The following is a 21,481-nucleotide window of genomic DNA, read 5'->3' as shown; positions in this document are numbered from 1 at the left end:
TGACCCAATGATTTTTGGCACTCTGTATCTCGAAAACGAGGCAAGTTAGTACAAACGATTATAGGAAAAACATAAAACAAAATATGGCTGATAAATAGACCTTTAAAATCTGATTTCTGAAACACCCTGGGTAGTTACCAGACAAATTTGCCTATTATAACGGATGCTTAAGTTCTCACTCACCAAAAAAAAAAGTTATTGAATATTATTAAATTATTTATTCTTTTTACTTTACTTTCTTTCATTTATATATTCACAAATTTATAAATAAAGCTCATAATAAAAAATAGTTCTTTAATAATTAACCTATATTGACAGGGAATATATTTATTTTATCTACAACCATTTAATAATAGACGCATAATACTTCTGACAGTGAGAGTATTATGCTACGCATAATACAACAAGTGTAATTATATCATAAAAAAACAAGTGTAATTATATCATAAAACAACAAGTGTAATAAAATATTCTGGAATTCTTAATAATCCGGGCTTCAATTAATCGGCGCAGAATTCACACATTTCATTTATTATTTTTATGAAAATTTACTATAAAGTTACCCATATTAAAGTCATACACACGTTACCAATTCAATTCTATTATTCAAAAACAGTTCAAAAAATACAAACCAATATGACAATAATTAAAAAGAATTAGTAGGCCGTGCAGGCTAAATCTGACAGCGCGCAGCGGGTATCCATAGCGACAGCTTACCCGACGCGACGCTCATCGTGAATACAAACATTTTCTTTCATGAAATAATAATTGTAAAGTAAATAATATTCATATAGAGAAGCTTTAAAATTTCGCCTTGCAATTAAAACATAAGATTTAATAAAAATGGATTCTGAAAACGAAGTACTAACACCCCCGGAAATTCGAGCGGCAGCGGAAGCTGCGTCTCTGGATTTACTTCCCAAGAAATCAAGAAACAATTATGAAATTGCCTACAACAATTTCATGGATTGGCGATCAAGAAACAAGGCCACCTCCTTCTCTGAAGATACATTATTAGTGTATTTCAAAGAATTGGCTAAAAAGTATAAGTCGTCCTCCTTGTGGACGTTTTATTCCATGCTGAAAAGCACACTTTATATTAAACACAATGTCAAGATCGACCACTACGCGAAGCTACATGCTTTATTAAAAAGACAATCAGAAGGCTATCAACCCAAAAAATCTAAGGCATTTACCGGACAGGAAATAAATAAATTTATTTATGAAGCTCCTGATACAAAATATTTGGCTACAAAGGTAAGGAATGATAAGACGTTACATACCTACGGTATTTACCAAGAGGTGTTAATTTTTTAGGTTGCATTAATTATGGGAGTGATGGGTGCATGCCGCTCAAATGAACTACATGCAATGAAAATACAACACGTTACATTTTATGAAGGTTGCACTAGAGTAATAGTTCCCGTTACGAAGACCAAGATCCCTAGGAATTTTACTATTACTGAGAAGTTCCATGATATTGTTAAAAAATATGCAAATCTGAGACTGCCAAATGCATCAGATTCTTTTTTTATGAATTTTCAAAATGGAAAATGCACAAAACAAGTTATCGGCATTAACAAGTTTGCCAAAATGGGCAGAGAAATTGCAAGTTTCTTACAAATCAAAAACCCAGAAAGATATACCGGGCACTGTCTACGACGATCTTCAGCCACATTGTATGTCGACGCAGGGGCAAGTATGACAGCTCTGAAGCGCCACGGAGGCTGGAAGTCGGCTTCTGTAGCTGAAGGCTATATTGCAGACTCGCAGAAGAACAAGACCGATGCAGCTACTAAAATATTAAGTCAAATCAACCCTAATTGTAATATTAATAACAGTACTTTTGTTTCTACCCCCTCACAATATCCAGGTATGTCTACTATTACGAGCGAATCTTCTCATAACACTTTTTCGATTAGTAAAGACACCACGGACATTAGTATTGGTACTACACCAACTACGATGAATTTCAATAACTGCCCTAATATAACAATCAATTTTATGAAATAGACAGAGTAATACATAATGATCCTATTAAGCGTCAATTTAAAAATAATTGTGTGCTGAAGTGTAAATGTTAATTAAATATTATTAAACTTATTAAATGTTCAATCCAGGACTTTCATTGAATTTATTCCTTATTACATCACAACTCATAACACATAAACATATAACATAAACAGCATACATAAACAGTAACCAGTGTTGATATTGAGTGAATGGTAGAATCTAAAAATGTATGATATTATGTTCCATTTCATATAAAGCAAGTTAACATCCACTTCCGGCCTAACCGGAAGTGCCACCATCTTGAGAATATTCTAGCTGAATTGCTCTGCCATCAGCATTAGCTTCCTACCGAATTTTCAGGTTTCTCCCGTGTATAGTTTTTTTTCACAATAAAATGACACATTTCAATTCCGGTGAGGTACCCTATATAAGTGGATGGTTGTAGATAAAGTATAGTATTTGACTCGAGTATTATGGACCATAATAAACTCAGATGATTATAACACTCGCCGCAAGCGGCTCGTTTTATAAATCATCCTCGTTTATTATGGCCTTCATAATACGCTCGTTAAATAATATACTATTATGCAATGTTTTAAAACCTTTATTTATATTTAAAATTATGTGCATTTGCTGGCTGTCTTATCTAGTAGAGGAACATTCTTTGACTATCACTAAAATACTGCAAGCGGTATTGAAAACACTATTTGCAAATATTTCGTCAATCATTCTATTGAATTTTTCAGAGCTTAACTTAAACTGGCTCGCATTCTAACTTATTCCTGCTTATATATTATTTGAGGGTGGCGTAGCTACGTGATGGACATCTCACGCATGACTGATTCACATATTAGTGAAAGATCTGAGTCGCGGTTAAGATTATTTCGTTGCTTAAAAATTTCTATGTATTCTCGGAATTTTCTTAAATGGAAGAACTGATTACATTCAAGAAATTTAGTTTAATGTTCCTCTCCATTAGCTCAACCACTCTCAATGATTTCGACGGATTTATTGACTTAGTGTCACGCCTGTATTATTATTAATGTGATGCAAACAGAAATATTGACAATATATAAATACTCGTGTACTGAATTCAATAGAATTAGGGTTACTATCTGAGAGATAGACCGTGTCGGATGCCTATAGCTTATTAGAGGGACTGATCTCTATAAATAGTGCAAATGTATACAATTATATAAGCAGTTTTCTTTCTTACACATTTCATCTACTAAAATGATACAGCAACGGCATATGGAGCATTATCCTACTCTTTCTATATTTCTCTGTGTATTTTTACCTTATTTTATTTCATTATAGAAGATATAATTACAAATATGTCATATTTTCAATACAATCTTAAACAATAACGAAAATATGTTTTGTATTTTATTAAATTATTTTTGGATACTAGTTATAGAATACCTCTAAATCATCCAATTATAGCTGCATAATAACTGAGATTAAATTTAATTTAACTGGTCCGAGGTCTTTCATTCTTTTATTTAGTCAGCTGGTTTTAGAAATAAAGTTCAAAAAACTAGTGTCGCGGTTTAGTCAAAGAAATGAAAAAAAAAAAAAGAAAACCACCCACGTCATCATTATAAACAAAGCAGGGTCATACAAAAAAGTGGGACGCAAAAGAATTAATTGAAACGTAATCTGCAATAATAAAGGGCCTATGGCCGCATTTCACGCGGCTCTTGAATTAAAATTAATTGACTGGTTAATCTCCGGGGAAGGAAAAGATTTTTGGTGAAATTATGTGGGCTTTAAATTGGGGACGGTCAATTTACTTTGTTTATGAATAAGCGTCGGCGCGTAAGTTAGGATTTACCTAATTTTGAATTTTCCCGAAACAGAAAAACGGGAAAAGTTTTAATTAGAATATAATCCACAGCAACACATAGCGGCCAAAAATTCAGATAACTTCTTAAATCTTGGCAGTGAAATTGTTATTTAAATTGGAGTGGGAATTACTTAATCGACTACCTTTTCATAGTCAAATTGGTATTGATCCAAATGATCGGTATAACGGAAATTCGTAAAAATGTACTATATCTACATGGTTACGATCAAGATTAGGATTAAATTGATCTCTCTATCTAACAATACAATCCCCGACTATATAGAACAAAATTGTAGGTTTTATCTATATTTTAGATTTTTAAGATGGAATGGTTTTGGACTTTGGGGGTCCAACTAAAAAAAAACTTTAGAAAGACTCAAACTGAATATCGTGCTGACATTGTGGTTATCCCAGCCCATATTTTTAGGAATTCAACATAGATTCTGAAATTTTGTGAAGTGAAGAAAAATGTCTTCCTTGGTTTCGTTGGTTATGAGAAAAACTTCGACAGAGGTCAGCACAAAAGGCTGGCCCATATTTATTAAAATCGAAGGTTTTTGTAGGGAATAACAGATTATAGGTACTTGGGGAGTTGTCTGTCGGAGGGTTGGAACAATGCTCAACAATCTTCAGTTGTGTCCACAAAGGTGACAGAATAGAGATGCGCAAGCCTTCTGGAATGCTTGACGTCCACAATTACCCTTAAATAGTGTTCCAATTTCCGAATTCGTTTCAATATCACGCTTTCCAGAACAGGGTAACGAATTGTGCTTTGTATTTTTTGGTCTGAAAAGAGAAATCCTCCAATTTTGACAGTATTCGCTTTAAATATCATTGTATAATGGCTGCTAAGTACTACCAAAAGATGGATCAGACGGTAACAAGTTCCCTCAGGGCAGTCTTTCATTCTCAGCAACTTTTTTTACCAATGGTCGTGACTTCTCCAACCTGGTTCTCAGTAATTTTTGTTATCAATGCTAGTGACTTCTCCAACCTGGTGGTACGAACTTAAAAAACGTACCGCGATTATCGCTATATTTATAATTATTTAAAAATAGCTATATTTAAACCACATTTATAAGCAACACTCTCAATTGCTTTTATGAAACATCGTCGCTTCATAACAATTCGTCGGTTATTTATTCAACTATGGCGGCATCGGATAATATAAGCTTCGAGTTTGTTGTTATTCTCAGTAGAATGGAGAAAGGGGGAGGATTTGACGATAACGAGTTTAGGCGGTTAATGAGATGACGGGATTTGAATTAATTTCGAACCGGGGAACAATTAATGTCAGTTAGTTAGGTTTTAGTTTGTATCCACGTGTTGGAAGCTTGTCCGAAAATGAATGGATTGATCTTGCGTGCGAATGTGTATTCGTGACGTCTGATGTGGTTTCGACGTTACGGAAGTTAACGTAATTAAAGAACGGATTAACGATATCGATCTCCTTCTCCAAATCTGGAGCTCAAGCTACAGAAGGTAACAGCGACAGAAGCCGAGAAACCCCCACTTAAACAGAAGTGAAGATGAAATTGCTTCAAGAAGAAGTTTCGCTACAAAATTTTACCAGTGTTGCAGTAGTAGTAGTTTACAATGCTGGTTATTGTACGTCTCAAAGTATATCGTCTTAACTTTTGACTGTTATTATCGAAATAACCTGCCGACCGCAATAAAACTTCTGACCAGTCGGTATTGTAGGACAGAGCATCAGGGACGGACTTTTAAGGTGTTTTAATAATTATAAGTGATATTTATATATATTTGATACCCGATTACAAATGGGTAATAGCGTCACAAAAAAAAGCTAAAGTGTTTAAATGCTATACGGTTCAATTTTAACCAAAATACTCTTTATTTATTGCTTGAATAATTTTAAGCAAGTTATACGTTTCAAGGAAAGCGGCAGTTTATTTAAAAGTTTGAGGCACATATAGTGTTAGCTTTTCTCTGTAAAAGTTTGCCTTTGTTTTTTGTAAATAAATAGTAGACACTAAAAAATAGTTATAGGTTTAACTTTTGAAAAACTGCCCTGCAAGTGTCTAGGTATTTAATTTTTTTAATATTGCCGATGAGTTTCTTTTGAACAACGAAAACTCTCTGATTATCAAAATTTCCTTCCCAGAACATTATAGATTTAAATACACAGACACCACTCTAATAATATAGCCGATACTGTTAAGTTTTAGACACGAAATTCATTAATTGGTTGATTGGTTAATTAATTTTGGTTTCTCTGGTTTTGGATTTCATAAGACCATCATCATTCTGAATCACTAAATGTTGCTGCCTGTCCGATAGTAATATCAAATCCAGTTGTAGGCATTTCTGTTCGATTCATACAATTATACGCTTTACTTATATCAAGAAATATGCCCAAAGTTGTATTATTGTTTGTTTGTGACTGACAGTTATTCTGGCAAATTAAAACTCTAGATCTTCCCTTCAGATAACTGTGTTTTTATTCTGAAAATAAAGAGCGTTTCTCATCAAAATTTTTCAATAGAGAACACTTTCTCAACCATCTGAAATATTTTAGACAAACTTGGGAGAAGCCTAATTGGTGGATTATTATTTAAGTCTGTAAGACTTTTTTATACACTGGGATAATTTTTAAATGGCCTTTATTGCTTCGGAAAAATATTACATGTCAAAGAGTTAATTATATGAACTGTAGTATGCGCTTATACAAAATGTCATTTTACTAACTGGAATTTAATCTCCATTTCCGTATGTATTTTTGAGATTTTTTGATATTTCTTATAATTCTTTCACTGAATGGGTTTTAACTTTTTAGATTATTCTCGCGAATCTTACATTCAAAACTGGCACACACGCTATAACTAATTATGCTTTGCGCTATGTTTAATAGATGCAAGTCATTTGCGAGTTTATTAGGACATTGTGTATCCATTTCATTATGGTTTTAATCTTTAGATGTTACTTCACAAACAAATAGTCCACATGGTTTTGTTTTTGTTGTCAGTATCATTAAGATTTATTACAATGAGCTCTTGTTATTTTATATGCAAATGTAGAATCTTCAATTCTGATTTTTTTTATTTAAATTTTTAATGAAATTTATTACACTGAAACTTAAAGGAGGAGTAAACTTTTTTGTTATTACATTTGGTTTAAATTAGTGCCACAAATGCCGTTTAGAGTTGATGATGGAATGACATGAAGGAAAACGAAAAACGGTATGCCCCATCTGTTCAGCTAAATGATTATATTATTTTTAAGAGTACAAAATAAATACTAATTTTTAAACGGTATTAATGAATTTCAGTTTTTGGACAATGACACTGTTATTCGGAATATTTTTTAAAAGAAAATTTTGAAATCAGTTTTAATATTCTTCTCAGACAATAAGCAATCAATTCAATTGAATTTCCAAATGCGCAATCTGTGCGGTAACATTACCACTTACTTTTCTGTTTTGTGGTATCCCATTATACAAATAACTCTAGGAAGGGTGGTACGACTAAAAATTTTATTTGTTTCATCTTTTTCTAGCTTCCATTTCACTTTATCCATCTTAGCATATTTTGTTCGATCAGCGTCAAAAAATTTTTTTTTTCTGTCTGTCCGTTCTCCGTTCTCTGTTCCAGGGTTTTTCGACGATAACTTCCTAACCGTTTGAGCTATACGCTTCAAGTTTGCTCCTTTTTAACCGTCGATGGGTTGCATAAATGACTGCGTTCAAGCTTCGGCGTCCATTTTTTTTATTTTCGACTGTTTTTTGGACGTTGCTATAATACACGATAAGTGTCCGAAATTTGAAGCTATCGACTTCAAATTGGTCAGGCAAATATCGTTTGGTCCTCTAACGGAATGTATTGAAATTGTGGGAGTTGCGGGTTTGGAAAGTTTTTTAAAAAAAATTCTTGAACGAGAAGACGCATTTGGCTCCATAAACTTTTATTCTTGATAATTTTCAAAAATGTACAGAGTTGGTCGCATGTTCAAAAAAACTGAAAAATGGGTCCCCTTAATATTGAAAATTAGATATAACTAAAAGACTGTATCTCAGATGTTAGTTTCTTTTACATGACGATATAGCCCGTATAGACCGCTAAAACTTTTGCATTTAAGGTTTTCACCCATTGTACAGGGTGCTCGCGATATTCCGTGCATTATAAGAAATACGTTAAGTGTCCTAAATTTGCAGATATCGACCTCAAATTTAGTAGAGAAGTAAAAGTCCTTGCCTACATTTAACTAGTCGAAATTTTAATATTGGGTTGAATCAAATTTCACAATCCACAATTTCAAGTGTTAAAAAAAATATATTTTTTTTGGTTATTCTGGCATTATTTTTCCATAATGATTCACCCGATCGGCAAAATTATTTAATCAGCAAACGCGAAAGATACAGTGCTATATCATTTATTTCAGACATTTTTTCGATTATGTAAATGGGTTTCCAATTATAGACAAAAATCTAAAAAACCCAGAAATATGTTCTTTTCCAGTGTAAATTATTAACCTCAAATTAAAAATCGTAAAAAATATGGATAATCGGTTCAAACATTGTGGCCGCATCAAGAGCTACAAGTTTTGTATTTGCTGATTTCGTCTATCACACACGCTGATCAAGATATTTGAAAAAATCCATACGAAAATGACTATTCCGGGGCTCAGTCAAGACGCGATAATGTCATTGATTATTCCGATGCACTGCATGGTTTCAGATAAACCTTATTTTCTCGAAAACCATTTACTATTTTGGGAGAAATCTTGGACCAGGAAACGTGGAAGTTTCAGGGCGATAACTTCCATTTCCGGATTTGTTAAAATATATACAGAGTGTGTCGATTATGGGTAAAACAATTCTAAAAGACCCTGAGAATTACCGTTTTCGTAGATAAATTATTCGTCGTAAATGGAAAACTATAAATTGATTTATAATTTGATTTAAACAGTGTCGTAAATTCTATCTAGAGAGTTTCAGGTTTCGTTTATCTTACAGAGTGAGCGAGATACTTGGAATAATATCTTTGGAAATCGTTATTACTTATTACGTATTTTTTATATCTATCAAAGTTTGTCTTGACTTTGAAATTCGGCGATACGGGAAAGACGCTATATACAGGGTGTATTCACAATATATTTACATCGTTTTGAGAAAGTTCCATCGTGGACCGCAGGAGCACGATAGAAAAGCAATGCGTCTCTCTAGCAAAAGAAAACGCGAAGCGGCTTCTTTTGAAAATACAAAGCCGCTTCGCGCTACGCTCTACAAACTTGCCGTGCACAGGGACGATTTTTCGAAAGCAATCTTGTTTAATATTGTCGTAAGAAGAAAATTATTGCTTATTGGGTTTGCTCAGTAACTATAGGTATGAAGGTCGCAATCACTATTTTTGGCTTTTTGAAAGAGGATCCGGCAAAACAACAGAAGAGATACTTTCAGAACACCTTACAGAATTAGTCAATTTACTCCAGATTGATAACACATACCTTGCGCATCTACCAATAAAGTGCGACTATAGAGCAAATATTTTGTTTCAGCCGTAGTTTTATGTCTACCTGCTGACGAATTGGGTCTTACTATTGCTCAAGTAACGGACAAGTTCAACCTGTCGTCGGACAATACGCTATCTGTATTTTTGGACGTACTCAGCTTGCCATCATGGAGATACCACTTCAAAATCAAAGCCAATGCGTCAAACAGTGTCCACCACGCGTCATCTCCAGACGTGCTACTTTTCGTTGACAATCAGATCGATTTTAGCATTGAACTTTACTTGGTGAACAATGTAAAACGGTTTTTTTCTGTTGATAGTATACGCGATCCTTTATATTTTGTTCTCACCGCTCTTAGTTCGGATGGTTCGTTTCGTCCGCTTTTGAGGGTATCGGGTGTGAATACGAGTTCGTTTGAGATCGAGACGGTGGACCGGAACTTCCAAGAGTGGGTGTTAACGCATAAACAGTTAGAGGAGTGCGACGCGTTTTGTAAATTTTCAGCGGATAATCTTTTTAGGTAAGTGAGAAAACGGAAACCTATTTCCACTCAAAATCCTAATTTCCATTTGCTCGGTTACTAATTATTTCACGAGTTAATTTTCATTTTTGAAATTATCGCGGCCGTTTATCATGTTGTCACTTACATTCGTTTGCACTGGTTTGATCGGCGGTCCGTAATGCTTTTCCGACCCACAGCGTACGTTAACCAACGATAGCGTGTTTTTTGTTCCAGTGCGTGGGTGTACTGGGTGATATCGTGCTCCGTGTTAGTAGTGTTCCTAATCCTGGGTTCGGTTGCTGCTGTGAGGTACCAACTGCTCAAAAAAAGGACCTCCAAAGCGCCTTACAAAATCCTACTCACAGCGTCAGACTTTGTGTTTCCCCAGCTGCCGGACAGCCGTAGGGTAAGTATCGAAGGAAGATATGGAAGGAATATGAAATTTTACATACTTCAAAATGGTAAAATACGTTTTTATAGTAAAGTTTGAAGGTGTCCCAAAACATTAAAAATTTGATTAAAGTATACTAAGAAAGCCAAGATTAGGGGAACTAGGTTTTAAGATTTCAGAGCCAATGAAGTGGGCCGATCCTAACTATCTACTTCCAATTTACCTACATTTACACCTACTGTGTATCATATGTCTATTGCAGAATTCAAAAATTCTAAACAACTATATATAACCCTGTACTTCGTGATTTGTAGTTTGCAAATATTAATTTGAAAGGCTTTTATTAAAGAAAGTGAGAGCAAAAAGGAGAGAATTACAGAGCATTCAAATCTTGTGTTTGTTTTCATTAATATTCATTTCATTTATTCATTTACATTCATAAATAAAAAGCATTGGGCATCCTGTACCCTAGCATAACTACACCCAGGTAAGCTCTCCTCTATAAAGTAAATGCTCTTGTTTTTGCCAGTTCTGCATGGCATTCTAACTTTAAAGCTCTAACACAACTTTCAGGAATGTTAAACTCATGTTTTATAAACATTTTGAAATAAAATAAACCAATCTAACGGATTCGTCATATTGTGTTCCATGTTTTGGGTAAGAGATTCATCCGTGAGTCTAAGCATAACAAGGTCGTATCATCGGCATCAACTACACAAAAATACCAAAAACTATTATTTGTATCCTTGAAAAAGTATACGGAGAATCTGGTTTATGTTGACAACTGTTAAACAGTTAATATTTACACTTATTAGCAGCTTTGGAGAATACAGCTGAATTCTAAAAAGAAAATAGTCAACTAAGATTAATAGTATATTATACAACAAGTGCGGTAAATGGAATTTAACTCACAAGTTTGTTTGGAACGAGCGGAGCGCAGTGGAGCGAGTGCTTAATAAACGAGTGAGATAAAGAGTTTTTGTACTCCCTTCTGTAAAATACATAATTATCTACGGATCTAGCGTGCGGGAAGAGTCACTTTACCTCGCCAGTTTTGTTTCCCACGGGTCCGAGCCACTTCGGACATTTCTGGGATTTTACCGAACGGGTTTGGGCGCAATCGTATGATTTCGGAGATATTACCCGCGCTTTGAATTTTGACGTTTGTTAATTCTGGCAGTCATGTCAGTAAATGTATTCGTGTTGTTTTGCGAAAATGTACCCAAAAACTAACGGTCCTAGAAAAAGTATATTATGCAACACGTTCGGTAAAGTTTTTAACTTACTCATTTATTAAAAACTCGCTCCGCTGTGCTCCGCCCGTGTCAAATAAACTCGTGAGTCCAATGACGTTTTTGTACTCTCGTCTGTAAAATACCTAATTCCGCACCGACCTAGCGTGCCAAAAGCGTCGCTTTACCACGTCAGTTTCGTTTCTCACGGATCCGAGCCACATTGGACATTTCCGCGATTTTACCGCATGCGTTTGGGAGCAACCGGCAGAGCAAAGTTGATATTTCCCACGCCTTGATTTTGACGTTTGTCAAATATGACGGCCATGTCAGTGAATGTATTCGTGTTTTGCGAAAATGTACCCAAAAACAACAGTCCTAGGAAAAGTATAGTATGCAACACGTTCCCTAAACTTTTTAAGCCGTTTACCGCACTTGTTGGATAATATACTATTAACAAACTTATTGCATGCTATACTTTTTCTACGACCGTCACGAAGAAATCATAATTTAACAAAGAAAAAATAATAACAGATTATCTGTTACTAAATTTTCTACCATTCAACAAAATATTTACTAGTTGTCATTAAACCTATTCGTTTATCATTCCGATCGATTCTGCTATTGTCTCTTTTTAACTGTGTACGTTAGACATATAAACAACGAAATAAACACAATTTTAAAAGGTTACGTTGTTTGTTTAACTTTTACAATTGATCATTAGGTAGTTTATTTAAAGAAAAAGACGGTAATTGGAAGGAAAATCATCCAAGGATATAGCTTTTAAGAGGATTAAATTTTTAAGATGGTATAAGCAAGAGAAAGCAGGTCCTAACCTTCAATTTTGTTTTGTTTGTACTGATGAGATATGGATATTTGAAAATGGTACAAATGGTCTTGGCAAGATAGTAATATAAAAACTGTAAAAACCACTAAAATTTATGCGAACGGTATTTATAATTGCTGTGGGATACTTAAATTATAAATGTCACATTACTTATCGAATGGTCCACTAGATTTAAATTGTAGCTTATAGCACGTAGTGTTTAAATCGTCTGATATATTGCATAACTTTTTTCTGTGCATTATTTTTGGGTACATTATTGCAAAAAAACACAAATACATTCACTGACTTGACCGTCAGAATCGACAAACGTCAAAATTCAAACCGTGCGGTAAAATCTCCGAAAACATTCGATTGCTTTCAAACCCGTGTTGTAAAATCCCGGAAGCGTCAGAAGTGGCTCGGATCCGTGGGAAACGAAATTGGCGTGGTAAAGTGACGCTTCCCGCATGCTAGATCGCTGTGTAATTAGATATTTTACAGACAGGAGAAGAAAATAGTATATTATGCAACCAGGGTGGTAAACAATATTTGACTCACTAATCTATTTAACACGAGCGGAGCGCAGCGGACCGAACGTGTCGCATACTGTAATTTTTGCTACGACCGTTAGTTTCTTTTGTACGTTTTCTCAAAACAACAGGAACATGGCCATCAGAATTGGCAAACGTCAAATTCAAGGCGTGGGAAATATCTCCGAAATCATTCGATTGCTTCCAAACCCGTGCGGTAAAATCTCAGAAATGTCCGAAGTGGCTCGGAGCCGTGGGAAATAAAACTGACGTGGTAAAGTGACGCTTCCCGCACGCTAGATCGGTGGGTAATTAGGTATTTTACAGACGGGAATAGAAAAAATCATTTTCCTTATCGATATAATAAATTTTTAATATTTACTACGTATTCCCCGCCATATAAAAATGTGTTTTTCCATTACTTGCAAAAATTTTAAATGGGATTCGTTTTCCCGACTTTTAAAGTTACCCTGAATTTCTGATGCGCATCAATATCAAATGAGCCCTATAAAAGCTTTTCTACCTTTTCGAGCACATATATTATTAAAATTGGAAGAATCGAAGCCACCGGCTCTAATGTTTGCCATTTATATCGTTTAAACCTTTCTGTTGCCCTGCGAGGAAAACATTTTGATATTTTCCTCGCAATGTGCAGAAGGTTAAATTTTATTGGAAGAAAAAGATTTTCGGAAAATATCTAAGCGTGTTAGCATATGTTAAATCCTCTTGCAATCACTGAAATTTTTTACATAAAATGTAAATAACCTCATAGACTCTGAGTTTTTGTGTATATTATTTTTAACGCTAAGTTTAAATTTGAGAATGAGCATGAAAATTTATAATAATATCGTAGGTTGATAGTAGTATTACCTATCAGTAAGATATTGGATTGCTATTATCGCCTTTCGTTAAGCTTCATTTTTTGTGCACTTCTACTAAACTTTGTAACTATAAATAAATAAATTCAAATGAAACATTAATGTGTTAAGACTGACTCGCTGCTGAAAATTTAGAATAGATTTAGCGACGCTAAAATCGCAACAGTCGATTTTAAACTTAAAGCAGCAAAAATATGCTCTTGAAGATCGGTTCGAATGCAGGAGAGATGTCTGCATCAGGCGTATACTTTTAAGCCTTGGAAATTGGCCGCGTTCCATTTGCGCTTGTATTTACCCCATTCGAAGATCGGCCGGGAAAATGCATTCGGAGGTATATTATTAACGTCATTGAAAATAGCAAAAAAGTTAGCTTAATATCATCGATATCCGGACTTTGATCTAGAGAATGCGTCTCTGTTCTTTTTTTTATCTCTAAAATATGCTGCCTGCAAATTATGGCGACTAAACCCGACTTACCCTAAATTTTTGAGTGGTATTGAGGATTGAAGTTTGAACAAGCTGATTAATTAATATAAGTTTATAACGGTTGATATCAGGGTTGCAATAGGCAAACCTGCATAATTTTGAGTCAACAAACGAAATTCGTTTTAATTACTTAATTAATTTAGTGAAAAGGCTTCACGTGATTTCCAACATAATCAATTTCAATTTCGTACGCTTATTAAAAATTTAAAAAAATCTTGTAAGCTTTTTGCTTCATTATATGCATTTGAATATAGTAGCCCTAGTCATTTGAAGCCTTGGGTATAATGTATATAAGATATAGAAGAGTTGAAAGTTTACAGAGAAATTTTTTAAAATACCTCTTTTACAAAGAAAATTTAAACTTAACACTAAAGTTACATGATTAAGAACGCAATTGAGCTTTTAACATTGGAGGATCGACTCCTGAAACACTCCTACAATTTCAAACTATTATTCTTTTCAAACACATCAATAACTTTCAAAATTGCCGCGAATGCTGAGAGCTGCAAACCCGCTACAACTCAGACCTGGATTTGTTCACAATCTCACATGATTTTCTAAAGAAGACTTACAATTTTGGATCGACACGCATCATGAGTTTAATTAACTTTTTTGTTCAATTCACATTTTTGTCTTTTTCTTCTCTAATTACAGGAATGGCATTAGCTTCGCTTCCGCGTGTCCTGTGTTTAATGCTCCTTTGGAATTAAAATATTCGATTTTAATTTTTTTATATTTTTCTCTTTATATTGACCCAATAAATTTCATTCGCATTTTTTTTGTTTTTGTTAATAACAAATTTTTCCATAATATTATATACTTATATTAGAATATTTGTTATTTGTGTCCCAAATAAATAAATAAATTAATTTTGTAATTAATTAATAAACTAAACTAGTTTCTCATAATTCAATAAACACCACTCACAGATATTTATTTCATTGCATTAAATCATTTTACTCTGAGGGATTTATTCGATTTTGTTGCTTGTTAGCGATTTGTTTTAATTTTGTTGTTTATTTGTTTCGTTACGTGATGTCCCGTTTTTTGAAATTTTTTTAAAAATAATTCTAGTTTCATGTTTTACTATGTACTATGTTATTTTCACTTTATTTTTTTTTGTTTAATAATACAAGTTTTTTTGATGTAATTTAGTAAATACACGGGAGAAATAATTTTTAGGCACAGCAATATCATCAGAGTGGCCCATTTGGAAATGCTTCGATATCTAATAGTAAATAGCAAAGCTAGTAAAAAAAATTGAAATGACATTACAACACCAAATATTCAAATTTTTTCCATATAGATCGAATATTACATTCTATAATATATATTTTTATTTAAAAATCCTAAAAAGTAATAAGCCCTACAGTGTTCCTAATAAAATTCTGAGTGAAACCAAAGCGTTGTCCATATGAAAGAAACATAAACATATTTTGTTGCTGGTTGCCGCAACCTATTTATGGAAACAGAAACAACAATTTTCGTAAATGTTTTGTGAATTTTGTCGTTTCAGTAGTACTAATTTCGAATGCAAAATTTTACCTTTAATTCAAAAATGAAATACTAACTATAGAACTGCTAAATCTCCACTGGAATGTCTCCTGTTAACAGTTCGATTTCTTGCAAAGCGAGATTCATATATTTCTCTGGTGTACTTATTTCGAGTTTCCAAACAAGCAATTTCCTTAATTTTCCTTCTTTCTTGACACAAGTTTGGAGTTTTGGAAACAAGGAACAAAGTGTCCACACTATTCAAAATACTGTTGCGAAACACAAAACTTTGCCTTTGATCTTTGCCGCTAAATACGGAAACAAGCAAACGTTTCGTTGCAACCGTATGCAATAACATTTTTGGCAACATTGAGAAACAAGTTCCAAGAACAAGCAGCCTAAGGATGTGTTGCCTTCGGTGTGGACGTAGCTTAAAATACAACAACGTAATACGTCGAACGGCATTGCACGTCGCGACGCAAAGGGCCCTTTCAATATCAAAAGACATAATGCTGTCCGCGCAGACCGCTGGATTAATAATTAAAGCGGCAATTTGCATTCTTTGTCTTTGATTTATTAGCTGTGGGTTGCCCATTAATATGCATGGGGGAGGTTAAAACGCGAAGCGCGTTACTGGGAATTTTCATCCGCGGTTTATAGCTACATCGGGGGGTCAATTGGCGTGGAAAAATTTGTGGACGATTGGTTTTGTTTTTAAATAAAAAATTCGAAGCGATTTATACGCGTGACTAATTCGGCGAATTCGGATCAGTTCATTTTCATTAGTCGGCCAATCTGGCTATTTATTCCTGGCAAGGGAAAAAAGTCTGCAATACACACAAATCGCTTAAATACAAGGCGTTACACAAAAATAGGTCAATACATGAATCATATATTCTTTTTGACTAAATTAGTGAGACTTTCTTTATGTCACTTTTCGTTTGAAAGCTTTGCTTTCAATATACAGCGTGTTAAAGTTATTTTTTTTAAACGCAAATATATCTCCATTAATTTAATTTATTGTAATTATAACTATAACGATAACTAAGCCAAAGAATTTTTTTGTTGAATCACGATTGTTATTGAAGAAAGTTGAAATCAAAAATTTTCAAGAGAAAAGAAAAAAGGTTGACGAAGCTAATTGAAGCGACATAAAGAATTATTTTAACAAGAAGAATATATACGCTCACTTTTGCAAAAGAAAACATGTAAATAAGTTGAACTCGATGGGAAAATCACTTACGTGATTGCAAATTTTCTAAAGAGCAGTCTTAAAGATCAACGTAATAGTTTGCTTTACCTTTGTATAGCAAAACGTATATAAGAATCAGAGACAGAATGACACAGAGTTATTCTACCTACACACGTTCTGTTGGCCAATTGGCTTGATCTATCGACAAGAAATTGCTACAATTGTCAGATTAGATGTTGAACTACGTTTTTGATTTTTTTTTTTTTGTAAAATGCTTAGTGTCATTTCCTGTATAAGTATAAGTAAGTACAAAGTATGGCTTTGGTTAGTTGGAAGATATTATTCGATTTTTTCTCCTCATTACCACATCATGCAATTATTACGACTGTTATAAAAATGACAAAAAATGAAAAGGAAACGGGAACTTTTCCAGTCGATTGATGCTTAATTTGCGAAAATGAATTTGACATTGCGGATGTCCGTCGCGTTAGAAGAATGAACCCTGATAGGAAACTCCGGTCTGGCAAACGTAAAAGGAACGGCGTTATCCCTGTAAAATCCAATTTCCTATCGTTGAAATATTTCAATCAAGGCGATTAAAAGGATATCACGAGAATGAATGTCTATGAATTATTACGACCGAATTTACGGGTCATAAAATCCGCCCGTAAAGCGCGAATCTCGTCGCCTTTGATTTTCGTTTTTCCAAAAAATTAATTTAAACCCGAATAAGATTTTTCTCATAACATCCTAGTCCACCGCCTTGATTAAATCTTATACCAATAATACTCTGCGCGATCTGAAGAATATTGTTAAGAACTTTTGCCGAAAGTAAACAACAAAATTTATTACGTATTCAAGAATAATTAGATATATGTAGTCCAATTATTCCCGCATTCTAATGGTCAAGTTATCGCGTATGAACTGTAACCATGTTTTGGGATTTTTAACATTTCGAAGCAGCATTATACATTAGAGTACGAGAACGTGCAAACCTTTGGTGGGAGGATTATAGGAAAGAGAACGTTTAATTAACTCTTTTTCATGCTGATGAACCACCTAATTATTCTGGGTTTAGATAGTGAAGATTTATATTGCTATATTTATATGTTTCAAATTTAATTATCTTAAAACGCAAAATGTAACTTTGAACGATTAAATGTACTCAAACCTTTTACGTGTAGTAGAAATGACCCGCAAAAGCTATCAACGTGGTCAAAGTGAGATAAAATTGAAAAACATTGCAATATCCAGTCATTTTCAATATATAAGAAGCAGCACGCTGAGCGGCGAACTTGAACCATTTAGCCGAAACCGGAAACCTTTATTGCGCTTGTAGGTGGAAATCTTTTAAGGTATCAACATTTTAGTCTCAAGTTGTTTTTAGAATCTAATCAAAATGGAAAACAATGCTATCCAATAAACAGATGAAGCAAGGAAATGAGAGGGAAGGCTAGAGTGTAAGGCCGAGGAGTTTATATCATCACATGACTCAAGTTTCTAACTCCTTTCTATTCCTAGGAACTATCGTGAGGCATTGTGGGCATCAAATGTGGTTTTATTAGCGGCTATAAATAAACATATATAAAATTTAATAGAAAGCCGCAAAATATACCTTTGGAGGCTAAACGCCACTCAACTCTTTACCTTACCTATCGAACTAATCCTTTCTCAACTCCGTCCAGCAAAAATTATCACAGCAATTAAAGTATACACTGTAAGTAGAGTATTTAGTTTTTTAAGATAACGTAATTTTAATCTAAAGTTGCTTTTGGATCGGTTGTTTAGTGTGGTATTGGAAATAATACACTATAAATCGACAGAAATCCAAAAATTTTGTAATGACAAAGCGTCCATTATGAACTCCATTACTACTTGAAGAACACAAAAAACACTCACGAAACGGCGAAACATTGAGATCTGGAATTACAAATTGTTTGGTCGAAGGAACAAAACGTGATATGGTGGGAGGCCATTTGAAAAAGGACAAAGGAAAAATTTAAAGAAGCTGTTTTTATAGCAACAGTCCAAACGTGAAAATGCCCATGATTATTTAACCACTAATATATTACTGATTAGAGTATTTTTTGCAATTAGTTTAGTTCACAATTGATAGCAGACAGCGATTCATCCTTCTGAAACGTCAATAACGTGCATAACATTAGAGAGCTGATAAAGGAAAACAAATAGAACAATTTCTAAAATAATGGGATAAAAAATACAACTGTCCGCTAGCTGAGACGCTAGAAGGAAGAAAAAACTGCTCATGGTTATGGGTATTCTTACGGGTCATTGCTTACTTAAGAAACACCATTTCAGATTGGGTTTGAGTAGCACCCAAACGTACATTCTGTGTCAGCCTCGCGTTTAAGCAAATCATGGCCATCCATTATGGTGGAGGGAGGCAGGGAGGCGACTCTAGGTTTGATGTAAAGCTGAGTGCTGAGACCTAAGTGCTGCCTTGTAGACCACCATCCTTCACTTAGAGATACGTCAAATAAAGACAATGGAAGTTCGAGGTTCAACATCGAAACGCATTCGAACAAGCGTAAAAAGTTTCGGTATGCAAAACCCCTAAAACGAGACGTTTTCAAAGTGCAATTTGATTATCGTCCCTTGACACATTTTCAGCGAGAGATATCTCGCGCACCCACTTCATAGCACCATTTCCCGCTTTTTCTGTTAATAAAAGTTCGCGATCCGGGACATATATCGCCATAACTTGATTTAAAATTCATGTCAGGTGCATCGTTTAGAGTCGCTGATATCAAATGCCATTTCCATGCCTTCCTTTGTTTCGGCACATATCAAGTCCACACCGTGGTGCGATGAGTTATATATTTACATCGCAACCCCCGACAATCGACCTCGCGAAAATGTTTACCTTCGGATTTTATAGTAATGACGGGATCCATCTTTCTTGACGGTAGGCAAATATCGCGACCTCCCCGCGCCTGCTTGTGTCGTGAAATATTTACGCCGTATTAACCACGACAGCATACGATCGATTTTTAGCTGTCGATATTGTTTTAAATCGAGATTTAAGTCGCTCGCAACGCGGAACGTCTGCGTGGAGGAATATTCCAATCGGGAATTAATGCTATGTTAATCTCTCGAATTCTATAAAAGGTGAGTTTTTACAGGCTCTAGAAAACAGTTTCTTTTTCTCCTTCTGTGGTCCATTGTAGGTTATCACCTCATCTGGTTTTATTTCCGCCTTTCCCTGGGTCTTCTCCTTGCTTTTGATAATTTATCTGATCTCCGATCTCCAGTCTGGTAATATGGTTATGATTATTATGTAGTTTTCTATTTTATATAAACTCGTATATATAATATAGATGCGTTTAAAGAATGTTTTTCCTTGGATCTTGTTTTTGATGTTTTCAGTTTCTTCTTCTCCTTCTTTAGTCCATTATAGGTTATCACCATATTCTGGTTATATCTCCACTTTTTACTAGTTTTTTTCCTTGCTTTTGGTGATTTATGTGTAGCAGGATGACCTTCAATCTCTAGTCGGGTAATGTAATTATGTGATCTTGTTCTTGATGATTTTTTTTCTTCGCCGAGATAATAATTGTGTGATATTGTATCATTTAGTCGTCCTAATTGCATTGTTTTGTCGGAGATAGATTAATGTTGTTACTTACAAAATAACTGTTATTGATCTTGTGACATTGAGTTTCTTGCCTAGCTCGAATGTTAATAAAAAGCGTTCGCAACATCTTCTGTAAGACCGTTTCTGTAGCCTTATCTGAATCGATCTTAACAGTAGCCTTAAACTGTATTGAGCTGAATTCTTCATCAATCCATCCATTAATCTCAAACGATACAGTGCTCAGTTTTTAAACTATTCAATTTTGAACTGATATTTGCATTTTAGGAGTTTTTTAGGGACTAGTAGATAGTTCGGGTAATGAATAATGTCTTTATACAAAACTATCTAGAAAAAATCTGGCGGCGCCTAAACTTTAGATGAATTTTAAGTAACGATATGCGCATTATTGGGGCACTGCATATGAAACAAGAGTCACAACAGTCTTTTGCAAGCAACAGGTGAAGGAGGAAAGGAAAACCCAATGATCAATATGTTAAGTTTTCAAATAAAATCTACCTACAAAAAACCTATCACTTTCTTTTAGGTTTTTTGTTTTAGTGTATTCCTACTCATTCTGCAGCTAGTTGGGGCGAATATTTTTGCCATCATGTTGTTATATTTGAAAAGTTTACATTTTTTAAATATTTTAAGTTTTTAAGTTTAAATGCGGGAAGCGTTACTATACCACGTGAGTTTCTTGTCTCACAGATCCGAGCCGCTTGGGACATTTCCGTGATATTTCTCATATGTCACAGAATGTATTCGTGTTGTTTTGCAAAAATGTACCCAAAAGGTAACGGTCGTTGGAAAAGTATAGTATGCAACACCGCACTTATCGCAAAATATACTATTTCCGAAAAACAAAACAATTCAGACGGTCCTGGTATCCAAACACGCCACCAACCTGTAGAATTTCTTCTAACAAACTTGTTCAAGTTCAGCGTTTCGTATATTTTAGACTTCTAATTAGGCAATTAGTTTTCATTTATGGTATTTAATCACTTACTGCCCTCTCCATCCATTTAAT

The 21,481-nt window shown here is 34.4% G+C and overlaps 2 protein-coding genes across 3 annotated transcripts in view; both read left to right on the top strand.

The window, feature by feature from the left end:
- Nucleotides 1-21,481, top strand: part of LOC132696079 (retinal guanylyl cyclase 2) — a 134,853-nt gene that overhangs the window by 56,320 nt on the left and 57,052 nt on the right. For both annotated transcript variants that reach the window (XM_060660659.1, XM_060660658.1), the window contains exons 6-7: nucleotides 9,374-9,848; nucleotides 10,065-10,236. In XM_060660659.1, the coding sequence (XP_060516642.1) occupies nucleotides 9,374-9,848; nucleotides 10,065-10,236 (647 nt within the window). The remainder of the gene's footprint in view (nucleotides 1-9,373; nucleotides 9,849-10,064; nucleotides 10,237-21,481) is intronic.
- On the top strand, nucleotides 844-2,013 carry LOC132696080 (uncharacterized). The gene is made up of 2 exons (XM_060660660.1): nucleotides 844-1,257; nucleotides 1,318-2,013. The coding sequence occupies exons 1-2, from the start codon at nucleotides 844-846 to the stop codon at nucleotides 2,011-2,013; spliced, it is 1,110 nt and encodes a 369-aa protein (XP_060516643.1).

The sequence above is a fragment of the Cylas formicarius genome, unplaced genomic scaffold, assembly GCF_029955315.1.
Source record: "Cylas formicarius isolate icCylForm1 unplaced genomic scaffold, icCylForm1.1 PGA_scaffold_1__22_contigs__length_36826433, whole genome shotgun sequence".
NCBI classification, from domain to species: domain Eukaryota; kingdom Metazoa; phylum Arthropoda; class Insecta; order Coleoptera; family Brentidae; genus Cylas; species Cylas formicarius.
Note: the sequence above shows the minus strand (reverse complement) of the source record. Positions and strands in the feature narration are given on the sequence as shown.